Source organism: Penicillium paradoxum (assembly GCF_028828445.1).
Source record: "Penicillium paradoxum strain IBT 22861 chromosome Unknown utg000003l_segment0_segment0, whole genome shotgun sequence".
Classification (NCBI taxonomy): domain Eukaryota; kingdom Fungi; phylum Ascomycota; class Eurotiomycetes; order Eurotiales; family Aspergillaceae; genus Penicillium; species Penicillium paradoxum.
The window spans coordinates 4,775,154-4,802,649 of NW_026643181.1; the positions used below are offsets into that span (position 1 = coordinate 4,775,154).

Below are 27,496 nucleotides of genomic sequence, written 5' to 3' on the forward strand. Positions count from 1 at the left end.
ACAATGAAATGAAACATTCTAACAATGTTCCATATGTCTTCCGGTTCTTTCTTCTCACTGAGGTCTTTGTCTAAGGTCAGATCAACTCAATGAGATTGAAATACTTTAAAAGGCCCTGGCATCTCGGCCATTCCGAGGTATCATCCGCTTCGCAGTTGTTCACAATTCACCAACACATCCAGCTTCCTCCGCTATATTCTCGGCTTTGCCACTTAACCAGACAATTAATTCACTATCTCTAACCAGGTGAGTGACCAATCGCCTTCGTCTAACTCTACTCAGTTGTTTGTTACTAGAGGATCGTCAACCCCTTCCACCTACATCCACCATGGCGGGCACCCAGTCCTCAGAGACTCAGAGCCGTGGCCGAAAGCTCTTCGACGGTACTAAAGCTATCCTCAACTACCGCCGTGAGCGCGGCATCCTTGTAAACAACATGCGCCGGTACATCGCCATTCTACGACAGCAGCCCGTGGACAACTACCTCATCGAGGTCACCCTCAACGTCCAATCGCTGAAGATCCAAGCCGACAAGGTTAAGTGGGCGGCCGAGTTGGTCGCCATTGACGCTAAGGACTTGAACTATGTCCTCTCAAAGGAACCTGGGTACTTCACCCGCACTGTTCCCCGGCTCTGCGATGAATGCGGCCGTTCTACCAGCGAGATGTCAAGGACTCTCATGGACCATATTCACAATCCCGTCGCCAACACCGAGCACCACATCGCACTCGATCTAGAGCGTGCGTTGGCTAACCTAGGCTTCGCATAGATTGCCCATATCCCCGGGACCCCAGGTGTGGTCCCCCTCTAGCAACCCAGGTACGTTCTACCATATTCTTTTATATCAAGAGTTTATCGAGATTTTCAATACAGGCCTTTATACACTCATTCCCAATGCCCCAAATCAACCAAGACCGCGTCACAGCCTTCCGTCAAGCCCGAGATGACCTAGTCACCATCCTCGAGCAACAAGTAACCTCCTCTGCCACGACATCAACAGCCGTAACTACGTGATTCCCTGTCTCCATCTCCAAATCCCCCGACAATTCGACATCATCGCCAAGAAGTCAATGAAAATAGCCGTTGAGAGTCGCCACCACCCGTACATCCTCATCCATCAACCCGGCTACTACGAAACAACCGTCCCAATGCACTGCTCCGCTCTAAAGGCCCTATGTGCCCATCTTTCAAACAGACTCCGCGATAACCTTTGCACTGACGTCCCCATTGCCGTGGCTAAATCACTTGATCGGATTGTGACTAACTTGCCTTTTTAATCTAGGTCTTTTTTTGGAATACTAGTTCAGCTTTTCCGTATAGTTGATACTCCTTCCACATGTCCATCCCACGTCCTGGTCCGGTCTCAACCTTCAACCCCGAGCGCGAGGCTTTCATCTTTCCCTTGCAGACGCAGGCGAAGGAGCTAAAAGCAGACTCTCAAACTGCTGAGACAGTCGCTGCAAACCTGCATGAGCTTGTCGATGGCACCCATCGCATCAAGACCGCATCAATGGTTATGGCCCTTGACGCTCGTGAAAACCCGTATGTCCTGGGGAAGCCATACGGGTTCTACAGCTACAACGCGCCACCAATGTGTAACGACCCCGTCGCCTGTTTGCTCCATTAGGCGGATATCCTCATTCACACAGATGATCAGAGAACAGATGGGATTGTTGCACTTTCCATCGAGCGGGTGCTACCTTCCTTGGAGTTTTAGAATCGAAGAGAATTCTGGTTCCTGATTTCCAAATCCAGGTCGAGTAACATCGTAGATATGATGCATCTTTGTATATATTCGTAGGTTCCCTCTGGGAGGTTTCTAGAATACAGAAGCCCGAGTGGTCTAGTGGTATGGTGAGTTACAACTTAAAGCCCTAGTTTTTCGAGCACAACTAACATCTCTCAGATTCGCCCTTTGGGATATCCAAATCAGGAAGTTTTCTCTCCTGGGCGAGGCCCCGCGTTCGAATCGCGGCCCGGGCCCTTCTTTTTTTGGTTTTTGGGTTCTTCTTTGTTCAGTTGGTTAGGGTCTGTTGTGGATCGTGGCTTTGTTGTTGGATTGCCTGTTGTGCGCTTACCACTTGCCTGCTACTCCTACACTCCCGGAATTGTTTCATGGATATCATTACGCAAATCGAGAGGAAATACAAAAGTAGAAGTAAAAGAAGAAGGATCATCGCTTTCGTGGCATATGAAGAAACCTATCTCATGGAGAAACGAAACGAAGCGAAACGAAACCCAAGCCCGCTCGCTGTCAATCAACTCCGAAGAGCGATGAGGTATATAGGTGAGACCATGAGTATCAAAACAAAAGAAATGCTAAACAGACGATATACAAAACAAAAACCATAATACACAGACCTATAGCCTAGAAGACATAGTAAGCCTGGGTCAAAGGCAACTCCGAAGCCGGCTCCGCATCACAGAGCATCCCATCAGCCTCAACGGTATAACTCTCGGGGTCAACCTTCATCTTCGGCATAGTATCGTTGAATTTCATATCCTTCTTTCCAACCGACCGACAATTCTTCACAGCCTCAATCCGCTTCTTCAGGCCGTAGGTCTGCACAATCCCTGCATCAATAGAAGCCTGCGAAACAAACATGATAGATAAAGCCGGTACGCGGGCTCCAAACATCGGCCGCACGATCATCGGCTCGACGGTCGGGATGGAGGCGTTTGGATCGCCCATTTCCGCTACTACGATCATTCCGCTCTTTAGCACGGATACGGGCTTCGTGCCGAATGATGCGGCTTTCCACATCACTAGATCGGCGACCTTGCCGACCTCGACGGATCCAATGGCGTGTGCCATTCCCTGTGCAAGCGCTGGGTTGATCGTGTATTTGCTGATGTAGCGCTTCACGCGGAAGTTGTCCGCGCCGGTGTCGGCGTCGCTTTCGAGGGGTCCACGCTGCGTCTTGTTTTTGTGTGCGGTGTGCCAGGTGCGGAGGATTACTTCGCCGCAGCGGCCCATTGCTTGGGAGTCGGAGGACATCATGCTGATGGCGCCTAGGTCGTGGAGGACGTCTTCGGCGGCGATGGTCTCAGCGCGGATGCGGCTTTCGGCGAATGCCACGTCCTCGGGGATGTTCTTTGATAGATGGTGGCAGACCATTAGCATGTCGAGGTGTTCGTCGAGGGTGTTGAGGGTGAAGGGGCGGGTGGGGTTTGTGCTGCTAGGGAGTACGTTGGGGTGTTCGACGACGGAGATGATGTCTGGTGCGTGGCCGCCGCCAGCACCTTCGGTGTGGTAGGTGTGGATCGTGCGACCCTTGAAGGCTTCGATGGTTTGCTCGACGAAGCCAGATTCGTTCAGCGTGTCGGTGTGGATCATACATTGCACATCGTATTCATCGCACATCTCTAGGCAGTTGTCGATTGCTGCTGGGGTGGAACCCCAGTCTTCGTGGAGTTTGAGACCAGCTGCGCCGGCGAGGATCTGTTCTTCGATGCTCTTCTTTCCGCAGTCGTTGCCCTTTCCTGTTATGCCGATGTTGATCGGTAGACTATCGCAGGCTTGCATCATCTGGCGCAGGTGGTTAGGTCCAGGCGTACATGTTGTCGCATTGGAACCGGTACTGGGACCAGTGCCGCCGCCAAGGAAAGTGGTAATGCCCGAGGCCAGAGCTTCATCCACCTGTTGCGGGCAGATCAAGTGGATGTGTGTGTCGATACCACCGGCAGTAATGATTTTGTTCTCTCCAGCAATGACATCTGTAGAAGCTCCCACCACCAGATCAGGGTGCACGCCATCCATGACATCCGGGTTTCCAGCCTTGCCGATACCAGCAATGAGCCCATCCTTAATTCCAATATCGGCCTTATAGATGCCGGTCCAGTCGATAATCAACGCATTAGTGATAACAGTATCAACACACTCGGTATGAGACCGACCAGATGCCTGGCCCATTCCCTCCCGGAGTGTCTTGCCTCCGCCAAACGCACACTCATCTCCATAATTTGTCAGATCCTTCTCAACCTCAATCCACAAATCCGTCAGCCCAAGCCGCACCCGATCTCCAGTTGTGGGACCGAACATGCGCGAGTACGCCTCGCGCTCCATCGAGAACCCAGAAACAAGCACACTATCCGCCTGCGGCTCCGGCACATGCGCAAAGCCAGCGGTTTGTAGCTTGGTCACGATCTCGTCGGCACGGCTCATATCAACCGGACCATTCGCCAGCCAGTTTCCACCGCGAATAATGCGGTTTCCTCCGATCTCAACGAGTGTCACAGTCTTCGTATCCCCGGGCTCAAATCTGATCGATGTACCCGCGGGGATATCCAGTCTGAACCCATACGACTGCACACGATCGAAATGCAGCTGCGGGTTCGTCTCAACGAAATGATAATGCGATCCAACCTGAGATCCCAGTTAACACACTCTCCCCGCATTCACCATACACTGGCGCAGTATTGATGGGTTATACATACCTGGATCGGCCGATCGCCCTTACTCATAACCTTCAGCTTGATACGCCTGCGCCCAGTACTCAACTCCACACGCGCATGTTTAGCGGGAATGACCGCGCCAGGCATCTTCTCCGGTCTGAAGTCCTCCGGGTCTGGATCTGGGAATGCTTCGCGCGCAGGCACGGGCAGAAAACTGCCATACAGAGCGCGCTCGAGATCGCCCTCATCGCTACTGATCGGGTGGTGCACTGTCACCAGGTATGTACCGGAGATGAAAGTTCCCTCGACTTGGAGCTCAACGAGGGTTGCTAGGACGGAGGGGAGGACATGGCGGCGGCCGAGCAGGGTCTTGCCGATCGACATGAGATCGGCGACGGAGTAGTGGCCATCGCGAATTAGCTTGGTGTTGTTAGCTAGGGCTCAATTGGGTTCGGATGTTGTATATGGGGCGTACCTCGTGCAGCACTGAGGATATCAGGGCCTGGGGAGGGAGTACCTAGGTATTAGCGTTGCGTGTTCTATATCACCCCACATGCGAGAGGGAGATACATACCACAGCTTCGGCATGGTTGAGCCGCACTCCACGTGCTAGACGACGCTGTGCCAAGAATCCAAGTTGGGCGATGGTGAGCTTGTCGAGCTACAGGGATTGTTAGAGATTCGGATGCTTGGCCTCGGAGTGTGCGACTTACCTCCTTCGGAATAAGCTGCATGGCTCAGGTGGAACCCGAACCTGGCAGTGCTTGGCGTGCAGGATTTGGGTTTGTGAGGGGACAATGGCGCAGAAGTAAGTAAGCATGCAAGATCTACACCGTACTGCTCCGTGAGATCCAAAGAGGTCTAAAGAAAGTAGAGCAAGGAATGTGGGGATGCGCCATATTTCTAATTGCTTGATGCTGATAAGGATAAGAGATAGTGATAAGTATTGTGCCGATTGGATCGGCCGACGGAGCTGGCCGACATTAGTCAAGGCTTTGCTAACCGCTTGTCCAAGTCCTACTTCCATACATCGATGTCATGGACGCGTACCTCAATTATAAACATGTAGTAAATGCATACGTTATGCAGTCGTTTGGATTGCATAAGAGACGTGGAGTCGTGTGCATTCCAAGAAGGCCGATCAATCTCATCGGCCTGGTTCCTATTTGTCAACGCGGCGTGGAACTAACCTTAAGTGCGAGGATGTATAGCGCTTAGGGCTCGGTTTCGATTAAAATCAAATTTGCTGTCTGAGTATGTCCGATCTTGAACCATTCTCGACCCTGTCCATTACTGTATTGTGAGTCGCAATCGCAAGGTGAATTGAAGATATTCCTATGATCGAGGCTATTGGACTACCTCTACCATATAAATCTTGACAAAGCATACTAGAAGATATCTGTACTAAAGACGGCTGAACAGACGGCTGAAAAGTCTAATTGAAGATATTGGAAGGCCATAAACGCGGCGGAGTATCTGAAAGGCTTCATTTGGCCTATATATTCAGCTCCTCGGGACAGGGAAAGACGTCATTCTGTTCAGGAGCTAGTGACTATGATATGATCACCCGGGAGGTTGACCAGCCAGCAAAGAGCTGTTTCGGATCCTTGATTATCTTGCGAATATCAGATCGCTTGAGAAACGGGAGGACTGGATTTTTAAGAAGTTCCAAGATCGAGCTGGAATCGTTGTGAACTCTGCACTAGCTAAATCAACAAGTGGGTGATACGGACATCACCCCGACAAAAGCTCAGACTGAGAGATTACGGCAGCTCTCCCATCAGGAGTACGAGTGTCACCGTCCCCGAGGGTGATCGCCTACGCGAGCCCCACCAGCGATTTAAAGTGAGCGCAGCATATCATCAATGGATCAAAACTAAGAGGGAAGATTGACTTATCCTAGACTGCCGGCATAGTCAGCCTCGACAGAGTAAGCCACGGATTCGGATTCTAAGGTTCCTAGGAATTGCTCTGATCAAACGCCAAATAGGACGTACCGACAAACATGTATGGCATGTCTGCTTTGATGAAGAGTATTCCCACTTTGTGTCCTTAAATCTCGAGGAGAGATTATTGTTTTATTGAAGACGGCATTATGCAAGGACTCAATGCGGATTCCTCTTGCAGAGTTGCTTTTTTTCATGTACATATAGGTATTCCCATGTGTCTGTTACTGGTCCGTTTCGTCGGATAATATTACCCACAGGTACTTCTGCTCAAGGTTTGTTATCAGGGCTCGGGTGCTATTGCCCGGTATTTGCTTGACTTTATGCTATTTTTATCGTTGGAATAAGCGCTGAAGGTCGAAATATTAATGCCTGTACACCGTACACCGTACCTACTACGAAGCAAAAACTTTTGCCGGAAAAATTGCCCGTAGGCGGCTCTAGAAAAGCCTCCATCTGTGATTTACTTTAAATTTGGTTCAATTTGGTTAGACACCGTTCAATTCAGTTAGTCTGCTCTGATCTCTGGTTCTGAACGGAAGAAGCGGTTGACCCCGCATGTTTATCTTGGAACTATACAACCTTGGCACCACAGTCCCTTTCCGTCCTCTTTCACTTGTATTCCCAACCACATGTCGTGATCCGTTTCATTTTACTAAGTCAAGCCACATAGATACAGTTTTTTGACCCCCCCAAACGCCGCTGAAAAAGGCAAACCGGGGGAAAAGGGGGTTACACATCCAGTCCAGCAGACCGAAACCATCTCATCTGACACTCGAGTCAAGCAAATCAGAATTCAGAATTCAGAAATTAGAAAAAAAGCACAGGCGAGTCAAAATTACAACTCGCTCTTGCGCTTCTTGCCCTTGCGCTTGTTATCAGCGGGGGTCTTCTCCTTGCTGGCAGAAACGGGCTCCGCTGCCTTACGGCCCCGCTTGACAGGCGACTTGGCGGGAGTCTCGGTCTCCTTGGGCTTGGCGTCGCTGCGACGGCGCTTAGCGTTGCTGCGGGGTGGGGTCTTCTCTCGCACGGGAGAGGGGGGCTGCGACTCCTCGGATGAGGATTCGGTGGACTCCTCATCGGCAGACTCCTCGACTTCCTCGGCCTCTTCGGCCTCGGCACCGGCAAAGTCCTGCTGCAACTGGCTGGCGGCGGGATCCTCGTGCTCCTCGTCGGCCTTGGGGCCGGCCTTGTAGGCGGCCATGTCACGCTTGTACTGGTCGTAGTTGGTGGCGTACATCTTCTTCCAGATCTATGATGCGTTAGCCATACAGCCTCTACCAAGGGGGTGGTTGAACACGGCTAATACATACCTCTTTCTCAACATCCTCCATGCTCTGCCAGCGGCGGGTGCCCTCGTCGGCAACATCCTTGGGGCGTGCATCATTGCCCAGATCCTCGGCGATCTTGCTGCGGTTGTGCTGCATGTACAGGAAGTAAGGGGTGAGGGCACGCTTGGGGGCATTGGGGTCCACGGGAGCACGCTTGCGCTTCTTGGGACCACCGGCCTCGGACTTGGCACCGGGGCTGCCGGCACGGAAAGGAATATCATGGGCAGTGAATCCGGAGGGACCAGCGGGGAGTTCAATGGTAGCATCACGGCCCTCGGTGATGTTGTTCACATGCTGGATGTAGGCCTTGCCCAGATCGGCGATGTAGGATTGCACCTCCATCAGACGCATGACGATCTATGGAGCATTGTTAGCACTCGTTGAAACATGGTAATGTTGGGTGAGTGGTTCGGCACGGATGTGTGCATGGATTAGGGCAAGGAGAAGGGCAGTAAGATAGTGCGTAATTGGACAAAAAAGTGCGCGATATCACGATGAACCCCTAAATCGAAAAGGGGAGGGGCATAGGGGGGATTTTTTTGTTCTTTCTTGCATTTGAAGCTTGCCAACATAATACAGAAGTATACGAAGGGGCAGTTCAAGCTCCCAGAGCTTGCTAGGTAGCTCTATAGATCGGCCAACGCGACGCGTAGCTGGCGCGCAGTGGGGATTGCGCACAAGAAAACAAAGAAAAAGAACCGAAACAAAGAAAACGCGAAATTCCAAAGTTGAAGAAAAGAGGTGGAATTTACCAAATCACCAGCGCGTCTGAGCTCATCCTTGTTGACCTGGACGGTCGTCTCATCTTGGGTAGGGGACATTGTTATGAAGCCGAATGTTTGGGTGAAGAAGAATTTTTTGGGGGGGGAAGAGGACGGGTGGGTGAAGGCCGAAAGGGAGGGGGAGGGTACCCACTAAATAGCAACACGCGCCCCCGAAGTCCCGGGCATTTCTTCTCTCGCTGCTTTAGGCTTAGGAGGCCCTGCTTGTCATGCGACACTCCGAGATACGGACAAGTCCTTCATGGTCTTTGATTTGATCAAAAGTTAGGTATAAGCCTAGCTTCATCATCTCTCTTTCCCAAAAAAAATTATCGCCACAAACATCTCTTGAGGGGGGAATAATGAATACGTAAGGCGTCTTGTGGATGACGGGCTCTAAGGGGGGCTACCTCCCCGGGGGAACCCATCTATTTGGTGGACGAGTACCTCCATGTACGGAGTAGGCATACCTAGAAACTACTCATCAGGTTTATTTTTTATTTTTATTTTAGCTAGTCATTCTTGAGCATTTTCCCAGGTATGTGATATATCGATTCGGTCGCAGACCTGTCTTTTTACTCTCGTTGCTCGTAAGATCAAGCTCAGACATGTCCAGGCAATGCTTCCCCCGCCGAGAGCCCAACGTCAGGGTCGCCCAAGCCCTACGGAGGGGTTCGGCTGTCCACAAGATGGTAGTACGAACACCTGGTCGAACTTCCTAATTCAATTATCATTGAGACTCTCGGTGGACCGTTTTCTTATCAGTACCATGATCTTAGCTATGTACTTCAGTACTTATGACGCCTGGCGCTTAGGCTGGTCGCGCCAGCTCGATTCAATGCATCTGATGGCTACTTAGGTCTGTGGCAATAAATATGAACTCCAGTCATGTCTTGTCGGTCACTCTCAGACCCCTGCATAAGCTAGTTTGAAGCCTGTTTCATGCGGGGTATCAACGTCGTATTTAAAGCTGACCTGCACATATATATTCGATTTCCTCCCCACCGGCAGGGTCGCCAGTCTGCTTTCTTATAACTTTACTGCTCTTTTTACTACCGCGAATGCCAGAATTAGACAAAAGTGCCAGAAACTGCAGAATATAAGCCTGGAGGAAAATGGACTTCTTTAATAGGACGATGCGCAAAGCCACCCAGTACGGCAACACGCTGAAAACAAGATGCACCAATATACATGGCTCTCCTGCCGCACATCCAACTAACCAAATATTCTACAATAATCTAGAACTTGAAGACCTGCTCCTTGCTGTAACCAAGATCCTTTAGGATACCAGTGAGCTCACCCTGGTCCTTGGGGCTGACCTTGCCACCGGAGATGGCCTTGTACATGGGAGGAGGACCGCAGATGAAGACCTTGATGTTCTCCTCCTTGGGCTCGGGCAGGACAGTCTTCAGGAGCTCCTTAGTAATGAAGCCCTTGCCACCAGTCCACTCCGCAGAGGGCTTGTCCAGAACGTAGAAGGCACGGAAGCGCTGGGGGTAGGTGTTCTCCAGCTCGTTCAGCTCCTTCCTCAGAAGGATGTCTTCCTCAGTGACGTTGCCGAAGACCAGAGTCACCTTGGTCTTGTCATCGGGGTTCTTGAAGATCTCACGGGCGAGCTGGTACATCGGGGTGATACCGGTGCCACCGGCGATCAGGCAGACGTGGTTGTGCTTGTTGGCCTCCCAGGGGTACTTGACAATGGGACCCTTGAACGACAGGCGCTGGTCGACGCTCATAGAGTGGAGGTGCTCAGACATGGGGCCACCGGGGTAGACCTTGACGACGAGCTCAAGGTAGCCGGGGATATCTGCGCGATGTTAGCGAACGAAGCTTGCATCATGATCGATACTGATCTTACCCTCGTCACTGGTGGGGGTGTAGGGACGGAGAATGTTCTTCTCAGCACCCTCGGGCTTGAAACGGGTCAACAGAGCGGCTATCTCTTGTTAGTGATCGAATGCAACAAGCTCAAGACCGAGTCACTTACAGGCGACAGGAAGACCGGAGACAGCTTCCTTGTCATCGTACTCGAAGCGAAGACGCTTGGTGTTGGCGCTCAGGTCTTCAATCTTGGCCAGCTTGAGGTCCACCCAACCCTCGCCATTGAAAACCTTGGGGCGGTCCTTGGGCTCGGCAACGGCGCTGTTGGTGTAGCGGTAGACACCAGCGCCGAGACCGGCAAGACCAACACCGACATAGATGGGTGCCAAGTTGGCCTTCTTGGGAGCGGCCTCCGAAGAGTACTTGCGGAAGCTCTTGATTGACCTTTAGTATGCCGAGTCAGATCAAGGATTGGCTATCGCGACTTACCTGCTTCAGAGGTTGCGCGCAACGGATATATTGACGGGCAAACATGATTGCAATGGATTGGGACAAATGGGGGGAAGGGAGATGAGAATTCTGGGAATTGAGGGCTCTGGGGCCCCGGAGCCCGGAGCCCGAGAAATCAGATTACATATGCGGAAAGCGGACAGCTCCCTCCCGACCTGATTTCGCATGACGCAATAATAGGTACCTGGTTTACCATCGCTATGATCAGAACAACGTTGTCAATGACTATATGTACATATTATCGAAGTTACCATATTCTAGATGTTTCGAGTTTACGTAGTTCTATAAACAGGCCAATCCACAGCCTTGCCCTGCAACTACAAAGGAGCCGGTAGAATTGTTGCCTGATCTACAAGGCAGAAAGGCTTGGTCCTGATCTCGGCTGCGGCTGAGGAGCCCACATCTATGTTGTGCACGGGTGTGTACGGAGTAGTGCTTACTCCATCGGAGTTGTGTTTGTGATCTTCGGAGTATGGATTTAACTCTTAAGCCGATAAGAATGGCTACAATTCTATACGAACATAGGTTCGGATACAACAACGACCATGGATACAGTAGGCAATTGGTGGCGATTATATCGATCACCTCAATGGAGGATTTGAAAAGGAATCGGAAGGCCAAATTGAAATCGCCCAGGTAGCCGGGTGGAAAGTATCTTAGGTATGATGACAGAGCATCAACTAGACCGGATTGTTCTGTACAGCGACCATATGTACGCCCGTATCCTACTCAGAAGTCGAATGATTCAAGAAACCCGATGATTTTTTTTCAAAATAACCTAGAAATGCCACCATACGGGACTAGCGACATCCAACCATCTCTCCCTCGGACGGGGTAGTGGTTTCCACACGGCCATCTTTCATGCATGCTATGGCCATAAACAGTCATTCATCCACACACTCCAGACCCAACACCCAGAACGTCACATTTAAGCAAAGGTAGAGGGGCGAGAGTGAGCGAAGATCTTCTTGCCGACCTTGCCACCGGCGCGGTGGGGCAGAGGGAACTTGAGATCCTTCTGGAGGAGCTGCTTGATGTAGGGGCGGCGGATGCTGTCGTTGTTCTCGATCTCAACAACCTTGAGGATCTGTAGGGAAAAAGAAAAACAATTAGAATATTGCATCAGTCGAAAAGTTGAGCAAAGTAACGTACGTGGATGGAGCCGAAACGGGAGCGGTGACGGGCGGCCATGTCCTGGTAGAGAGCCTCAACAGCGTCGGTGCGGCTCATCTCACGGAACTCCTTGTACATGTTGTGGGTACCGGAGCGCGAGTCGTAGCGGATCCAGATACCGAAGTTCTTGACCTTGAGAGGGGCGCTTCTCCGCGATCTAAAACACCGGAAATCAGCACCATTCCATATCCACGAATATCCAGTCCCAACATACCACGTTCAGGGAAACGATCTCGCCGTTAGACTTCTTGAGCTTACGGAGCTGGGCCATGAAGTACCAGAAACGCGACTTGGCCACAACGGTGTTGGGCGCAAAGATGCGCATGCGGTACAGCTTGGGCGTGGGGTTCGCCTCGTTGGGCAGGTGACGCCCGATGACCTGGTACTCAGTAAGACGCCCTGGGAATCCGTCAGCCATAGTTCGTGGGAATATTTCTCAATTGCCCAGATCATCAATTCGAGAGATAAAACGGTGCGCGATGTGTATTGGCGAGAATTCGAGATGACCAATCGTGATTTGGGGAAGGTTGAAAATTTCGAGATCCGATCATGTGTAGACTTGGCTGACAGGCATTTGGCGTTCCTTTACGATTGATTCCAAGCGATGTTGATCTCCCATTGCGTCCTCCTCTTCTGTGATTGTCTCATGTCGATATCGTATGGCCTTCGCGTCTCGAATTTGCTTCAATTGTATGCGCGCACCGTTGTCTCGAAAAATGTACTGGGCTGTCGGAAAGGGAATAAAAATCACTCACCCATCTGGAAGAGTTCAATGTTAGTATAATCTCCGAGAAACCCGAATAGGAGGTACTCACTGTGATTGTCGCTGTGGTGGATGAGTCGTTAGTGTGCCGTCGATGGAAAATGAGAATTGTGAGGTTCCAATTGTGCTTAGGGTTGCCGCCCTGCCCTAAGCGAGTGGAGGCCACTAGTCCGCTTCTGTTAGTCAGCTGCGCCACATCATCTCCGCCACCTCCCACCAGCCACATCGCCTCGCCTTCCCCACATGTCTTCTCCAAAAGTATGGTGTTGTGCACCTATTTGCGTCTTGGTCGGGTCGGATCTTAACCTACCGTTGCCCCACCTTGATTGCTGTGATCGCGTTAACCACCGCTCAACCCCTAGGCTCTTTCGGCAGACAGCAGCTCACCATGTGTTCTATCGCGACCGCGTTCAAGGACGCCTACGTCAACGGGTCTGGCCCGGATTTAGCCGCCGTGCTCACTCCGATCGCGTCGCCCGAGAATCCTAATCGTCTACGCTCGTTTTACCAATTCTCGAACGCCGAATACATCTCTAAAGATCTGAGCTATGCTCTCTTCCACGGCAAGAGTCTGAAACTGCCAAAGGCCGAGCAAACTGCCTGGGTCGACCTCTTTGTTGTTTACTGGGAAGCTATAGGCGAAATACTCCAATGTGAAGATCGCCAACCGGGTGCCAGCGTTGTCAAGGTTTTCAACGCCTGGAAAAAGGTTGCCAATGCTCTCATCAGGGGGTACTCAGGCTCTGCCTGCATCCCAGCGTGGACACTGCCGTGTCTGTACACAGTTGGGAAGTACTTGCGTACCTTTGCGATCAATGCCGATGTTGAAGTGTTGTCTCGAGGTTCTGGTGGATTCGGACTCCAGGAAGATATCTCGGCTGATGTTGAGAAGAATGCGAACTTGGAAGAGGCTGCTCGGGTCATCAATCGGATGTTTACTCTGTGTCTGAGCGATAGGTAAGGAGATGGTTGGACTTTGAATTGTTCTATTACTGACTAGACCCAGAGCACCTCTTGAAGAATCTCGCAAGTGGGGTATCTACAATATGACCAACCTCCTATTCAAGACATATTTCAAGGTATGAATGATTTATCGCAATGCTACTAGCAAGTGGCTAACCTTTGTTCTCAGCTCAATTCCGTCGGCCTCACAAAAAACCTACTCCGTGCCATCAAAGCCTCATCGGCTGATCTCCCTCCTCCCGAAGTTTTCCCCAAATCCCATATTGTCACATTCGAATATTACGTTGGAGTTATCGACTTCTTGGAAGAAAAGTACAAAGAGGTATCTCCAATAAGCCGTCTTCCGTGGATAATACTGAAACTGATTATTTGCGCTCCAGGCCGAGGAGCACCTGACGTGGGCTTGGAAGAATTGCCATCGAGATGCAGTCAAGAATCGAGAGTCAGTAGCCCACTAGCTACGGACTGGTCTCCACTAACTATTAGCAGATTGATTCTCACCTATCTTATTCCTTGCCACCTCGTGACTACACACACCCTTCCTAGCAAGAAACTTCTCGCGCCATTCCCAAAACTCGAGGGCCTTTTCCGGTCTCTTTCAAACTGCATTCGGAAGGGCGACTTGGTTGGATTCGACCAAGCTATGTCTGCCGGCGAGGAAGAGTTTGTCAAGAGACGTATCTATCTGCCGTTGGAACGTGGGCGTGACATTGCTCTGCGCAACCTGTTCCGTAAAGTTTTCCTCGCCGGTGGCTTTGATGAACCCAAAGATGGTCAGGCTCCAATTCGACGAACTCGTGTCCATGTGAATGAATTTGCAGCCGCTCTTCGCATGGGCTCTTCCGCCGATCGATCGCGCGTCGATATTGATGAGGTGGAGTGTTTGCTTTCCAATCTTATTTACAAGGTAGGCTGGCAAGGGCAGGAAATTTAGAGATTTTTGCTGACGAGCTTTCTGCTCCAGGGACTTATGAAAGGATACATTGCCCGTGAACGAGGCATCGTCGTGTTGAGCAAGGGAGGTAGTGCTTTCCCAGGCACAGGAGTCTAAAAAAGCCCCAATGGGGCTGTACTTTAACGTGCTTAGACCTCTCTTATCGTTACATGCCCATCGACCACCTCGATCATCAGATAAATCCCTAAAGGTGTCAGGTATGCATCCGCCTTTGACTGATATCCCACGCACAGCTACACTGTTTGATACGCCACGATACCTGGTCAGGCAAATCAATTGCCTGAGAAGTTTGGCTTGCCATGGTACTGATCCCAAACCAGCAACATGATCCCCGGTCAATTAATGGATTTCAGTGCCGGTTACATCGATAGGATCGAGTCCACACTTGCCCAATCCATGAGATAAATGCAAAGAGACAGCTGGGACTTAGCAAATCCTATTATTACGAATTTATGAATCAATTGCCTTCAGAAATTAAAGAATTCAAACGTGCACTCCTTTATCCAGATATAGAAACATAGTAGTACACGGGTATAGAAACACTGCCAGCAGCGGTATAGAATAAACACCGCGCAATTAGCCAAACCCCAATAACCAATTTACCAGCAAAAACCAGAATCCGAACCAGCCCAACCCGACCCTTCCCATACCAAGGATATCCTAACACTGAGTCGTAGCAGCCGAACTACTAACCGACTCGTCAGGAACATAATCGTCCTATACGAAGTCAGCACGACAGCCCAACCTTTCAAACCAAACAGAAACTCACCATATGATTACACAAAGCAACAAATAGATCGAAAAACATCTTCCCTCCACGCTCCATTTCCGCCTGCATAGTCCCACTGCGCATAAACGTCCCCCGAGACCGCACAATCAGCGCCAGGTAATGCGCCCGCAGCTTCGACTCCGTGTCCGGCGTATTGGCATATGCGAACCGCGCACTCGCCAAGATAGTGCTGCACGGGATCCCGGTGTGGAGGCCCTGTTTGCGCAGTGCGAGACGTTGCAGGTGCGGGAGGTTATATTTCTCTGCTGCGCAGCTGTACAGTTTGGTTAGTATTATATCTTCTGCGTCGGATCAAGACAAGAGAGGGAGAGGCTGGGTTGGACGATATGGTTACATACTAGATGGCCGTATCACGCAATATCACACCCCTCGCGCGATGGTGGTATACCGTCGCCGTCGCTTGTCCTAGTTCCCCGCTGGCGCTGGCATTTGTATCTGCGTCCTCGAGCTCCCATGTCTGTTTTCGGCTGTTGTGGCGTAGCCGCGGGTAATAGTCGCCCTTGTAGAGGTACTCGAGCACGCAGGATAGGACCTCGGCTTGCTCGGAGGGGAGTTCAATGCGCTTGCCGGGTGGCTGGAGGGGTGGTCTTGGGCGGGGTGCTGTCGGACTTGGTGTCTGAGCTGCGCAGTGGGCTGCGAAGAATGGTGATGCGCAGAGGACGGCTTCGTGGGCGGCGAAAAGACGTTTCTCGGGCCCAACGCGGAGCATTACTATCGGACTGCTCGAGGGGGAGCTATGTGGATGGTGGGATCAGCGCTTGGATATGAAATTGATTCTTATGGGAATGTTGCTTGGTGGAATTGATGCGTATATGTGGACATGATATGGAGATGGACTTACGTTACGTCTGGAGGTTTGTCGAATTTGCGGCACTCTTCGGGACGCCGAGTCTTACTGCCAATAGAACCTGAGCCGGAGCCGGAGCTGTCTCGCTCTTTGTCCTTGGTTCCTCGGTCTCTGGTTCTCTCACGAGTTCTCTCCCGAGGAACCCTGCGAGATTGGAGAGTGAAGGCTGAAGCCTTCGTCGCGCGATACACGCCCGGTGTAGGAGTCTCTGGCATTCGTTTGGATAACATGCTCGCTATTATATTATAGTCTGGATAGATGACGGGTTTGGGGGGAATACAGAAACAGCGATGGATGGATTTCGAAGGGGGGTAGATGGGTCGCTATTTATAAAAGACAGCCTGCAAACTTCCGTTTGATACAAGTCACATCGGACCCTGTGGAGAACACAGCACGCCGGACGGTTTGTACCTGTACGAATGATCTACTGGATAGCTCCAATTAGCCTGTGTAGAGAAGCTGGGCCCAGTGAAAGACGCGTCACAACCAGTTTTGAGCGCGTAAAGGGGTTTTTCGAGTCGCCAAATGGGCGCGTGGTCACGGGCCTCGAACGAGCCAATCAGAAGTCGTGATTGGGACAAAGGAAATTGCGCTTTCCCATTTAGGAAACAGATGTGGACTGAAGTGGATTATTGCCTCGGAACTGAGGCAGATTCTGTCGCTCTCCCTTTGTCTTTGTTGGACTCGATACGGTTGTCGAGCTACGGGATTGGGCTTACCGGTGTCGTAGATTATTATCCGGTACTACTTTGAAATGGGTATGTTGTTTTTCGGTGTCAAGTTTGAACTAAATTGCACTGTACCGTACAGCTTGAATGGACCTGCATTACAATGCTGCAGCAGATGGACCCCTGAACGCCGACGCTAAACGCCTTGACAAGACCCAGCGTTCCCGAAATCCTCCGTCCCATCGCCGTGTGCCATGAAAAGAAAACAACAAGAGATAAGAGCATTGAGAGAGACAGAGGAAGAGGGGAGATACCTACCTTACAGGAACACTTTCTTAGCTTCCTTAGGGTGGCTCTCGCTAGGACAATATGGGCATTTGAACCGGTTCCCTTTACCCAGACGCTTCAATGATTCTTGTGCAATGACATGTCCACACGGCATCATCATCGGCGGGTTATCATCAGTGGCCTGCTCTTTGGATACTGGGCAGACGAAGATAGAATGGAAGAGGTATTGAGGAGGGAGCGGGATTTCGACCTGATGAATGCCCGTGTTAGTTTTATATGTAATCTGCAATCAAGTTTGCAAAGATAATAATGGTTTCCTTACCGGTAGCTCGTTTTCGGACGTCCACTCCGTTCGCTTCGACTTCATGATCGTCTGTAGCTTCAACAGCGTCGGCAAAGCGATTGCACCCGCCGTAGCAGCAATATAAAGCGGCGAATCTGCCGATAGACCCAGTAAAGAACAGAACTCGCGAGTGAAAAAGTGGGCTACGTCATCCCAGGCTGAGCTGTTATTAAAAAGCGCAGCGTATGGCGAGCCACCAAGATTGGATGAGTACGCCATTGCACCCACCAGCTGCTGAACCTCTCGCAGGTATCGTGGCACAAAAACGTGGAACTCCTGCCGCGCATACTGGAGCGCAGCTAGCCATCCGTTTCCGGTTCCCAGATTGTTTGCCCCACCATGATAAAGCCATACATACTGTAGGCGACATAGCTCGAATTCGAGGTTACTTCCTCGAGCTTCAAGTGCCTCACGGTTCTCCCTCGACCACTCGATCGCAGGAAGTAGATTCCTGTTCTCTTGGAGCTGTTGTAGTATGTAGTACATCGAGGCAAATTGTTTCCGAATCTCGGTCGAAGGGACTTCGTCGATGTCAGGCAGGTTTGCGGGTATGTTGTTCCCGGTCTGGGGGACCGGATTGATTGCTTTTTGCTCGGCGATCTCGGAGAGAAAGGTAGCCGCCACGCCGAACTGGCCTTCGCGGAGCAGATGCATAGCGATGGCGCGGTTGATCATGTTCTCATGTGCGGAAAGGCCATCATCGTCGGTACTAGGTAGTGGTCGATCTTTAAAAAGCTATTTGAGGTGTTAGCTCTTGCTTTCTGACAACGAATAGACGATCAGGACTCCGAATACCTTGTCTAGAGACTTGGTATACTTGTTCAGGCCACTGTGAGTCTCTTTCAAGCTATCATTGATAGAATCGAAGGAAGATTTGACCGGCTTTTGAAGCTTGGCTAAAGTGACAGCAGCAGAGGTTGGGTCTATTGGGGTAAAATCGGGGTCGTTAGTTGAGTAATCTCGCGGGGAAGGTCTACGGGTCACCAACCAGCAGCTATGGCATCGCGAGCAGACTGCAATAAGTCAATCGTAGCCTGTACATTTTTTATGCCCAGTGAAGCCTCAGTTTTCTTGAGAAGTCGATCGTGTTCTTTCTGGACTAATTCCATGGTGGTTGGGTCTTGGGTCATAAGCTTGGAGATGAAGAGGTTACCGCAGCTGTCCGAGTTGCGCCATGTGGAGAACTTGAGATAAGAGGTCTTTATCGGACAACTTCGATAGCTTCGGGACGATTTATATAGCCACTGCTGAAGATGAGTGCAGTATAACGACGCCGGAGACAAATGAGAGGCGAATAATGATAATGAGAACCAGACAAGCTGTTCCGGTGATATTGCACGTGATGAGGCCCCTCCATCCTCCATCCGGGGCTCGATAGCATGTCGTGATTGGAGGTTACCTACCTACCTATGTATTTCCAACCGCGGAATAGATAGGGAGAATCAGGTATACAACAGGGGAATTAGTATCCAAAATGGCTTCCCCGACAGGTAGGCCGAGGGACATCAACATCTAAACCAGCGATATTTTCGCTGGTAATGCAGAGCACACATCTACGGTAGTGGTTACTAGGTACCTAGTGACTATGGTACAAAATCTCCAGGACCCATGGAGAAGGATCAACGGTATAACTCATGTGAGCTGATTATCGATCAAGCATCCCACATACAGATATCTAGGTACGTAGTACTATAGTCAACTGGCGTGAGGTCAGTCAACCGGCATACCAGGTACATACATGTATACCTATGTACATAGGTATCGTGGTAAGGCGGTGTACGGCCCCCGGGGGCAAAGATTGGGCAGTAAGGGGGCCGGTTCGGCCCGGATTAACCCTGATCCGGGCTCGTCACCTACCGGGGCTACCGAGTTGCCATAAGCCCCTTGGCGAATATAAATACCGTCCATATCCCCCCACCCTTCCTCTTCTTCTTTTTCTTCTCCATCCTAGTGCAAGGGTTTTACACGTATCAGTGAGGAGAAATCCGAGATCGTGTTTTTGCTAGTTGAAAACTACCACCTTGACTGCTTCAAGTGTTCCCTAGGGAACGCTTGGGAATTTTTGAAACAATTCTTCAACTCCTTGACTTGGTCATCGAGTTTGGTGCCTTGATGGGAGTCCTTTTGTACACCCTCATTACCTTGAGTCTTTTCACTACTGGTTACCCATGTCGGTGGCCCTTAGAGAAGAGATCTAAATTGTAAACCTTCTTCTGTCGACGTGTCGCGTCTCGTCAACATGGACCCCACCATTAGTCCCCGTCCCCGTCCTCGTCCCATGTGTATATATCCCCTCGCCCCTCCCCCCGGGATCCTCAAGCCCTGTTTGGTTTATCACCACTTGCTCGAATCTTGTCTTGTCTATCGTTGAAGCTCCATTATAATACATTTCTATCCCTTATCAAAACCGACCGACAATCCCTTTGCCTCATTTCGGTATTCACGTCGCACTCCCACTCCAAACCATGATCGCCTTCCAATACTTTTTACTGGCCAAAGAATTATCATAGGTCCCCAGGCTGGCTGCAGCTGCTCCACTGTCACGTAATATGTACCACACGCAATAAATTTTGGAGATTTAGGGGCCACTAGCCATGGCCAGACCCAAAAGCCCGAAAAACGGACACTCACGCCCGATGTGACAATACAAACAGCTTCCTCCCTGACTTCACACAACATGATGCTTCCAGAAAATGAATGCTAGTGCCTAGCCAGCCGCATCGCATAATGGATATGAGCCGGTGATAGTCGGTCAATCAGCCTCACATTCTTATCCCAATGTTCAGTCAAGGGGCATCTCTTTTTATGTCATGGGATTACACCACTGATGCACCTATCCCTAGCAATCTCCTCCTTTCTCTTGTGGTCGACTAGGTACATTTCCTACGGGGACGCGCCACTCAAACAGATATGGACTACGAAGATGGTCCCGCACGCTATTGAGGCGACATCTCCGACAAGCCGACTACTCCATACTCGTGCCGACATGATTCTTGCCACCCTCGAGTAACGACTCCACCCCGCTTTGACATACATACATACCTACAGAAGAGCCTCACAGGAATAACCCGGGTCTCCTTGCTTGTGCTCGTGTTTGTGTGCGTGTGGGTTGTCTTACATTTCTCATATCGGCATCCTTGCTATCTTGGAGTTGTCGGGTCCTCTCAAAGTGCCCATGAGAGTGACTGTGCAAGTCATGGTGGACAGCTACATGCACAGAGGACGGAGTATGGAGTACAGAGTAGACGCTGAGCAGTTAAGGCATGATATGGCAAGTTGTCCCCGTAGGTGCTGTGGAACAATACCCCTTCACATGCCCTCCTCGGGAAATACATCCATAGTCACATTGTCCTCGCATCTTCACTTCTCTTGACCCCCCTTGAATGTCTCTTTCGTGGATCATGCCCCTCTTCACTTATCACCATTGATATGGAGTCGGAATCGTGATCCGTATGCCTAGGTACTCCGTCCAGTAAGGTACCATCGCACCCGTCTTGCTATAGCAAGCAAATTGAAGAACTGAACCGATGTCGCTACTGTTTGGGCTACTTCCAATTCAAACACCTGACAATTCCTTCTGATCGACTAGAGGGGCCCATTGTAATGCCAATTAGCTCGTCTCTGGTCACTGACAAACTCCTTGACAGGAATATTTCTCCCGATTCAAACCCGTCATACAATAAAATCTTGAAACAGCTGTTGAACGTGCGTCTTATGAAATTGTAACTTGTAAGATTAGGATATGAATACTCTACACCTAGTGACGTGCAGTGTCAACTGCCTCGCCTCGGTAGACAACTAGCTCAAAACTACCGAGTATTCCGGGACTCCGAACCTCGTTAATCACTCCGCTAAGTCGCCTTGGGATGAAGGAAGTCATCGTGTTCGGTTGCATATTGTGGCTTCAGGAAAGCCCTCTATGGATAGGGGCTAGGGTTTGTCTACTGTGGGTCGATCGGCTATACATAGTGTAAATTTCATGTCAATTTTAGGGATGATTACTCCGTACTCCGTATGTAAGAAGAGGATTGATCCACTGGGTCCCCTGCTGAATTCCGATCTTCGGTTCTTTGGGCTGTGGTACTACTGATTCGATCCAGTGGACAAGGTTCATAGATACTATCCATCCAATGGATGGATGTATATTACATGCAATTGATAGATCCTACTGGGATATGTATATCCATGGATAGATCATAGCTCTGACACATACACCTCACAGGACATGGCCTTTAAATACGGAGTATTATACCCGCCTTTAGACTAGTACTCCGTAATGTCTCTGCAGATAGGAATGGCCTGGAAAATATTCGGATACGAACGGATTGACCACGCGCTCATTGGCGAGAGGAGTGGATCTATCATCATGTCCGGTTAGTTGTACGGAGTACGCCGTACAGAGCAGATATTTCTCAAATGGCAACTAACTGTGAGAAGGCTAGACTCCGTGGAGGACTACCAGTTTTAGAAAAACCAGTCAAGCCCGGAAACTCACAATCCGAGTCAGAGACTGCGAGGCCATCCGACAAAATCAACGCAGTGGGCCAACTGAACCCACTCTCGTAAACTTCACTATTATGGGTAGAATTCAACCGAACTCGACAACACAGATCCCAGCCACTATCTTATTCCTATGACACGCTGCTAGAAGACATCTCGCACTGCTCAATTATTTACGTCGTTACCTCGAAATCACATCATGATACAAATACAGTCTTAGTGAGGAAATTGGTGGCTATCCGGGTCCTCCGAAACCTCCCTCGAATGCACGTGGGATGATTTCCACCTCCACGTCTGGGGTATCGGATCTCATATGTGTTCTAAGTCCTTCATGACTATGTATAACCAGCCCCATATCCTTGGTGGTACTGATAGAGAACCGGTCTCTCGAGCTACGGTTGTGTGGTGTAGATCCATGTAGATCCATAAGCAATCAGAGCTTTCACTATCACCCAATATCGATTCAAGCATTCCAGATTCAGTCTTATCCCGTCCAGGAATAAACAAGGAAAGTCAAGGCCCTTGTTTTGAACACCCAATTGAGCACTGCATCTCGTATGCGAGACATTTGGTTCTTACACGAAACGAGCTTCAAGGGGCTATTAATCCTTAATAGACCCACATACCATAACTAATCTTCGTCATAAGGGGAGGGGAATAAGGATCGACAGGCACAATGTCTCGTTGCCTGATTTCCAACGACAGAATCACTTTCTCTTCTACAACTGCTTGATCAGAGAGATGTGGCTGGTATCCAACTTCACCGGCCCGTCCTCTCTTACACATTCGCTCTAACAAGACTATGATCATTGCTCCAACACACTCTCTTTAGCTATCTGCACCATGCTGCGCATTATAATGTCGCCGCCTTCCTGGGTCTATCCGACCGTAGCCGCGTCCACTTGGCTAGGTGAGGATCCCAACTTTCCACGATCGCTGTGTACAATGATCTAACACTGGATTTAGCCATGCTGCTGGCTATGCTTGGCCATTGGACTATGATCGGTGAACCTCGATATGGCTTAATGAAACCTGGCCAAAATATACCGTGAGCACTTCTCCAGTCCCCCACGTTCATCGCCATTGCTATATCCAAGATCCAACTAACAGCCTCCAACAGATTCATTTCAGATATTGGAGCCCAGGAATTGAAGCCATTGTTCATGATCGGCTGTATCACGACTGTGCTGCTTGTCAACCTCTCTTTTTATCAACTCATCCAAAACAAGGGATATATCAACAAATTGTGTACGCACGGTTCATTCTTTTTCACCGTCGTCGGGAGCATCGGCTTGGTCATGCTCTCAGTCTTGGATAACCTCGCCCACCATTTCGTGCATGATGTCTGCGTGACAATATTCATGTAAGCCATCCGCCAAGATCAATATATGCATGAGTTCTAGTTACTGACAGTCTCAGCGTGGGGTACCTAGTCAGTGCAGCGTTGATGTGTCTAGACTACATCTATCTAGGTATTGCACACGCGCTGCGCGAACCTATGCTTATGACCAGCTTCGTCATCAAAGCCTCGTTCATTGTCGTTGAACTTGCTCTTATCATTGTCTTCCGGATCACGGAATACACACACTACAACCAGAACAACATGGCTGCGACTCTTGAGTGGGGTGAGTGTGTTCGTATGATCTTGACTCGTCCGTTGCCGTGCTAATTTGTTTCATAGTCATTGCGTTCGTTTTCACCGGATACATTCTCTCGTTGATCGTCGACTTGATGCCATCGGCCCAAAGAAATCTTCGTGGTCCAAAGGGGTACCAGCCACTTGAGATGAGTATGGGCTTGTCGCCTTAGCCCGTGGCTCGATTGAGGTTCTCTTTTCCATTTTTAGCGTTGGTTCGGTTAGCGACCCTTTTCCAAAAATTGTAAATATATACTCTTCTGCCCTCGAGACACGAATACCAAGACTTTGAACAATTCCTACATTATGGCAAGTCTCAGATGATGGCATACCTAATTGATGTTCTGAGAGCTTACGAAGTCCATCGATACTGAGTTTCTGATTGTCGCCGCAAGTCTTGGTGGGAGGAAGATGTCTAATGGCTTTGTGAGCAATCAATTCAAATCTAGGGGTTTATAAAATGGCATGCACAAGCAATTTGCGGCGATCTTCAATCAATTGGTTTTTTCTTTTGACACTATAGCCGTGCTGACATATATATCGAGGTTTCTGACAGATAAGGGATATTATAGCTGTGTTGAATATCGTCTATGATCTCCTAGCTCATACCTTTAGGGTGCAGCTTTTCATGCGCAGCTCAGCGCTAAAACCATGCTCCCTCCTTATACAAGCGCCAAACTACTGAAGACTGTTTAGGCCTTCATGCCTAAGGCCGGGTGTAACCGAAGACGGTACTGGTCACATGATCCATACACTGTAACGTACAGAAATGACGTCGCCGCTTCTGCACGGTCTCGGGGGGTTTATGTGGTTCTAAAGGCGCTCACTCAGATTGTTGCCTATCTTCCTTCTGACCTAGGCTCATAATATGCCTCAAGATCCATTGACTGGATATGTCACAATTGTTCCTACCTGACCAAGCGTGCAGGAGGATCGAAGGAAGGCCGGTACTCCCTTCGCATCTCGAGCTAAGGAGCGGTGACCACCTGGTTTAGGGTCAAATGAACGACTGTTATATCCGTTCTTGTTCCCCTGGATATTAAACCTGACCCGGACACCAGCCATTATGCAGGCTACTGCTCCTAGTTTACCCCCGGTCGATCGCACCAACTCCGCCGCATCGGAGGCCGCCTCCCACGCCAATGGAAACGAACGCCCCCCGCAGCATGGTCACCAGCGACTTGTGTTTACCGATATGGTTGCCTTCCGATATCTCGAAGAAGACCCGTCAACTGATGTGCTTCACCGACGTGAAACGCTGCAAGGATATGAGATTTACGTTGTCGAACAATGGGCCTGCTCTCGGGTGCACCCGACCTTCATCATCGCGACCTATACCGGCGACCCTTCGCATACCGTGATTGTGGGGGTGTTGAGTGTTCCGACCAACGAGGCTACTTGGTCACCACGCTTGCGGATGTACTTCGACGCCATGAAGCAATGCCACGCCAAAAAGAAAGAAACACCATTGGGGACGGTCATGGTTACAGACATGACAACATTCCCTTCTGCATTGAGTCTGATCCCTATACCCGAAGGGGATATCAGGAAACACCGAGACGACTTTATCGTCAATGAGAACCTGAAAAGACTGGGATGCGCAGGTCGTGCGGGCTTGAAGCTTCAATTTCCATCAGCAGCGACCAAAGCGAAGTTCCATCAGCTCTACCGAACGAGCGAAACCGTTCACTTATACCTCGCGGTCGTAGAACTGGTCAAACAATGCCAAATTGCCCTGATGGTGTTTGACAAGCTAGCCCCGGAATACGTGGACGGGCTGCTGTGCGATGTGACCGAGGCGGCTATTAGTGATTGGTGGACAGATATTGGAACGGACTTGTACAACATTGAGCCAAGCGACAGCAGTCTGGGACCGACGAGCGTGGCTGCATTGTTGGGTACTTTGCTCGGAGCTCGAAATCGATTACACGCCTACGGTGCCCCAGTGGGGAAAGATGCATTCGATTTCCATAACCTGAAAAGAGGAATTGGCGGATTTCAAAAATCTCAAAAAATGAGGCGGACGCGACGACTGGACCGGCTTACATTGGACCGGTTACACCGCGTCACGGCCAAGGCTGCCAACGCAGAAGGGTGGACCGATGCCGTCAAGTCAACCATGGCGGAGCTCAGCGGGCAGGGTGGTGAGATGGTCATGGGCATGGTCCGTGGACGCGATAAAGGGGGAATTGCCGATATCGAGACACTGGATCTCGATACTTTTGTACAGTGCTGCAACGGCGAGAGAGCAAAATACCTATGGCTGGGTAAATCGCGCAAAAGTGGGTTCGAAGATGGGTTCAACCATGGCAGTGGATCGAATATGATGTTCACAAGCGATGAACAAGGCGGGTATGTTTGGACCAGCCGCAGGAAGCATTCGACAGAAGACATGCATGCTGAGCGAGTAGGCTCGGGCCTGGATCGCTCTTCAAAGCTGCCAGAATCGACCGCTGACGACAAAGATCATCGTAAGAAGGGCGTCAGCGGACGAGTTTCAGATGCACGGGCAGGTCTAGGCCGTTTTAAAGACGCAGTCGGACTCCAGGGCCTTCGCCACCATCACCACAATTCTCGAGACAGCGCTGAGCTGACATACGATGCTGCCTACCGCCCGTCGATTGACAGTGACAATGAGACCCAGCGTACGAAAACGCGGTCTGACCCAGGGCTTCGGTCTGATACGAGGATATCCAACGAAATCGAAGATACCATCGAGGAGGAGGAAGAGAAACCTCACCTCTCCCCTACCCTCAATGCCGAAACCAAAACCCCCGAAATACATATCGAGTCCGCACCTGAATATGAGCCAGGAACAGAGACTCGTTACGACCAATTTGAACCCCAGCAGCCTCCGATTATCGAGGAAGAGTCAGATATAGAGCGCGTCATATCTAGATCGACCGCAGCATCATCGGATCGCGAGCGTGACCGTGATGATTTCATCAGCGGGCTGGCTATCATGGCCCTACGGCGGCCCCAGAGTCACGAAGAACTTCACAGCGTTGAAAGTGAGTTCGAACGACGAGACAATATCTGCGCCCGCCATCTGTCATTCAGTACCGTTGAAGAAGTTGTACTCAAATGGGAGCCGCCAGGCGGGAAACCAACGGTCAAAGAGACCGATGACTTGGAGGAGGCCATTGCACAAGAAGATATGCTTGGCTCTGAAGGCCGCATATTCAGCTCACGGATTCTAGAGTTGAGTCGGCATACTGTGCCTTGGGTTGAGCGGCAAGTGGATTCCGTAGACGGTGTCAATCAAATCCTCTATGAACGACACGAAGAGCTCAACTCGGTGTACCTGGAACGCTTTGCAGACTATCAAAGATTGCGCGAGCGGTCTAGTGATCTCCTTATGGATGAAAGCCATCACCTTTCCGATGGCGTAAAACGCGTTGAGTTGCTGGGCGCCAAACTGGACTACGAACTACACGTCCTCGAGTCGAAAGTCGAAGACATGGAAGCCGGCCTGAGCGACTTCGACCGCCACATTGTAAATGTTGAGACAAGAATCAAAGCCCTGGTGAAAGGCGAGGAACAGCACGACACTTCTTGGAAGGCATGGATCGGGCGATTCATGGGCTTCTCGAGTTAACGACACTTGTATGATATTTCCTTTTTTGCATTCTCTGTTTTCCCTTTTCCACCATATTGTACATATTTAGATAGACCGGCGACCGTGCCTTCCATCCGTGATGGTAATAAACGTGAACCATCATTCAAAACCAGCCCAGTTTGATCAGGCCGAACCAGTCATATAGCCTTACACAGAAACATAGACCACCGAGCTCTCCAGCTTCGAG

The 27,496-nt window shown here is 50.3% G+C and overlaps 11 protein-coding genes across 11 annotated transcripts; 5 read left to right on the forward strand and 6 right to left on the reverse strand.

The window, feature by feature from the left end:
- Positions 1-328: 328 nt before the first annotated feature.
- On the forward strand, positions 329-769 carry N7457_003611 (uncharacterized protein; the record flags this gene model as incomplete). The annotated part of the gene is made up of 1 exon (XM_057174656.1): positions 329-769. One exon carries the CDS (start codon positions 329-331, stop codon positions 767-769), a length of 441 nt encoding a protein of 146 aa, XP_057034807.1.
- A 567-nt stretch (positions 770-1,336) lies between these two features.
- Positions 1,337-1,717, forward strand: N7457_003612 (uncharacterized protein; the record flags this gene model as incomplete). Its single annotated transcript, XM_057174657.1, has 2 exons — positions 1,337-1,613; positions 1,650-1,717. The coding sequence occupies 2 exons, from the start codon at positions 1,337-1,339 to the stop codon at positions 1,715-1,717; spliced, it is 345 nt and encodes a 114-aa protein (XP_057034808.1).
- A 651-nt stretch (positions 1,718-2,368) lies between these two features.
- N7457_003613 (urease Ure) lies at positions 2,369-5,129 on the reverse strand (the record flags this gene model as incomplete). The annotated part of the gene is made up of 5 exons (XM_057174658.1): positions 2,369-4,366; positions 4,438-4,815; positions 4,871-4,912; positions 4,970-5,056; positions 5,109-5,129. 5 exons carry the CDS (start codon positions 5,127-5,129, stop codon positions 2,369-2,371), a joined length of 2,526 nt encoding a protein of 841 aa, XP_057034809.1.
- Positions 5,130-7,179: 2,050 nt separating this feature from the next.
- On the reverse strand, positions 7,180-8,586 carry N7457_003614 (uncharacterized protein; the record flags this gene model as incomplete). Its single annotated transcript, XM_057174659.1, has 3 exons — positions 7,180-7,593; positions 7,655-8,029; positions 8,425-8,586. Coding segments are annotated over 3 exons (951 nt in total), but the record flags the coding sequence as incomplete, so codon positions are not given.
- A 1,085-nt stretch (positions 8,587-9,671) lies between these two features.
- N7457_003615 (cytochrome b5 reductase family protein) lies at positions 9,672-10,788 on the reverse strand (the record flags this gene model as incomplete). The annotated part of the gene is made up of 4 exons (XM_057174660.1): positions 9,672-10,240; positions 10,292-10,369; positions 10,421-10,688; positions 10,744-10,788. The coding sequence occupies 4 exons, from the start codon at positions 10,786-10,788 to the stop codon at positions 9,672-9,674; spliced, it is 960 nt and encodes a 319-aa protein (XP_057034811.1).
- A 904-nt stretch (positions 10,789-11,692) lies between these two features.
- On the reverse strand, positions 11,693-13,090 carry N7457_003616 (60S ribosomal eL20 domain-containing protein; the record flags this gene model as incomplete). Its single annotated transcript, XM_057174661.1, has 5 exons — positions 11,693-11,851; positions 11,917-12,069; positions 12,152-12,336; positions 12,749-12,974; positions 13,088-13,090. 5 exons carry the CDS (start codon positions 13,088-13,090, stop codon positions 11,693-11,695), a joined length of 726 nt encoding a protein of 241 aa, XP_057034812.1.
- csn12 lies at positions 13,089-14,714 on the forward strand (the record flags this gene model as incomplete). Its single annotated transcript, XM_057174662.1, has 6 exons — positions 13,089-13,657; positions 13,707-13,779; positions 13,833-13,985; positions 14,044-14,105; positions 14,153-14,570; positions 14,628-14,714. 6 exons carry the CDS (start codon positions 13,089-13,091, stop codon positions 14,712-14,714), a joined length of 1,362 nt encoding a protein of 453 aa, XP_057034813.1.
- A 564-nt stretch (positions 14,715-15,278) lies between these two features.
- Positions 15,279-16,485, reverse strand: N7457_003618 (BTB/POZ domain-containing protein; the record flags this gene model as incomplete). The annotated part of the gene is made up of 4 exons (XM_057174663.1): positions 15,279-15,335; positions 15,388-15,661; positions 15,747-16,142; positions 16,250-16,485. The coding sequence occupies 4 exons, from the start codon at positions 16,483-16,485 to the stop codon at positions 15,279-15,281; spliced, it is 963 nt and encodes a 320-aa protein (XP_057034814.1).
- A 757-nt stretch (positions 16,486-17,242) lies between these two features.
- On the reverse strand, positions 17,243-18,684 carry N7457_003619 (ubiquitin-protein ligase RMD5; the record flags this gene model as incomplete). The annotated part of the gene is made up of 4 exons (XM_057174664.1): positions 17,243-17,461; positions 17,534-18,289; positions 18,350-18,477; positions 18,543-18,684. 4 exons carry the CDS (start codon positions 18,682-18,684, stop codon positions 17,243-17,245), a joined length of 1,245 nt encoding a protein of 414 aa, XP_057034815.1.
- Positions 18,685-22,897: 4,213 nt separating this feature from the next.
- On the forward strand, positions 22,898-23,863 carry N7457_003620 (Frag1/DRAM/Sfk1 family protein; the record flags this gene model as incomplete). The annotated part of the gene is made up of 5 exons (XM_057174665.1): positions 22,898-22,964; positions 23,021-23,102; positions 23,175-23,417; positions 23,474-23,679; positions 23,736-23,863. The coding sequence occupies 5 exons, from the start codon at positions 22,898-22,900 to the stop codon at positions 23,861-23,863; spliced, it is 726 nt and encodes a 241-aa protein (XP_057034816.1).
- An 893-nt stretch (positions 23,864-24,756) lies between these two features.
- On the forward strand, positions 24,757-27,288 carry N7457_003621 (putative Sin3 complex subunit (Stb2); the record flags this gene model as incomplete). The annotated part of the gene is made up of 1 exon (XM_057174666.1): positions 24,757-27,288. One exon carries the CDS (start codon positions 24,757-24,759, stop codon positions 27,286-27,288), a length of 2,532 nt encoding a protein of 843 aa, XP_057034817.1.
- Between the last annotated feature and the right edge of the window lie 208 nt (positions 27,289-27,496).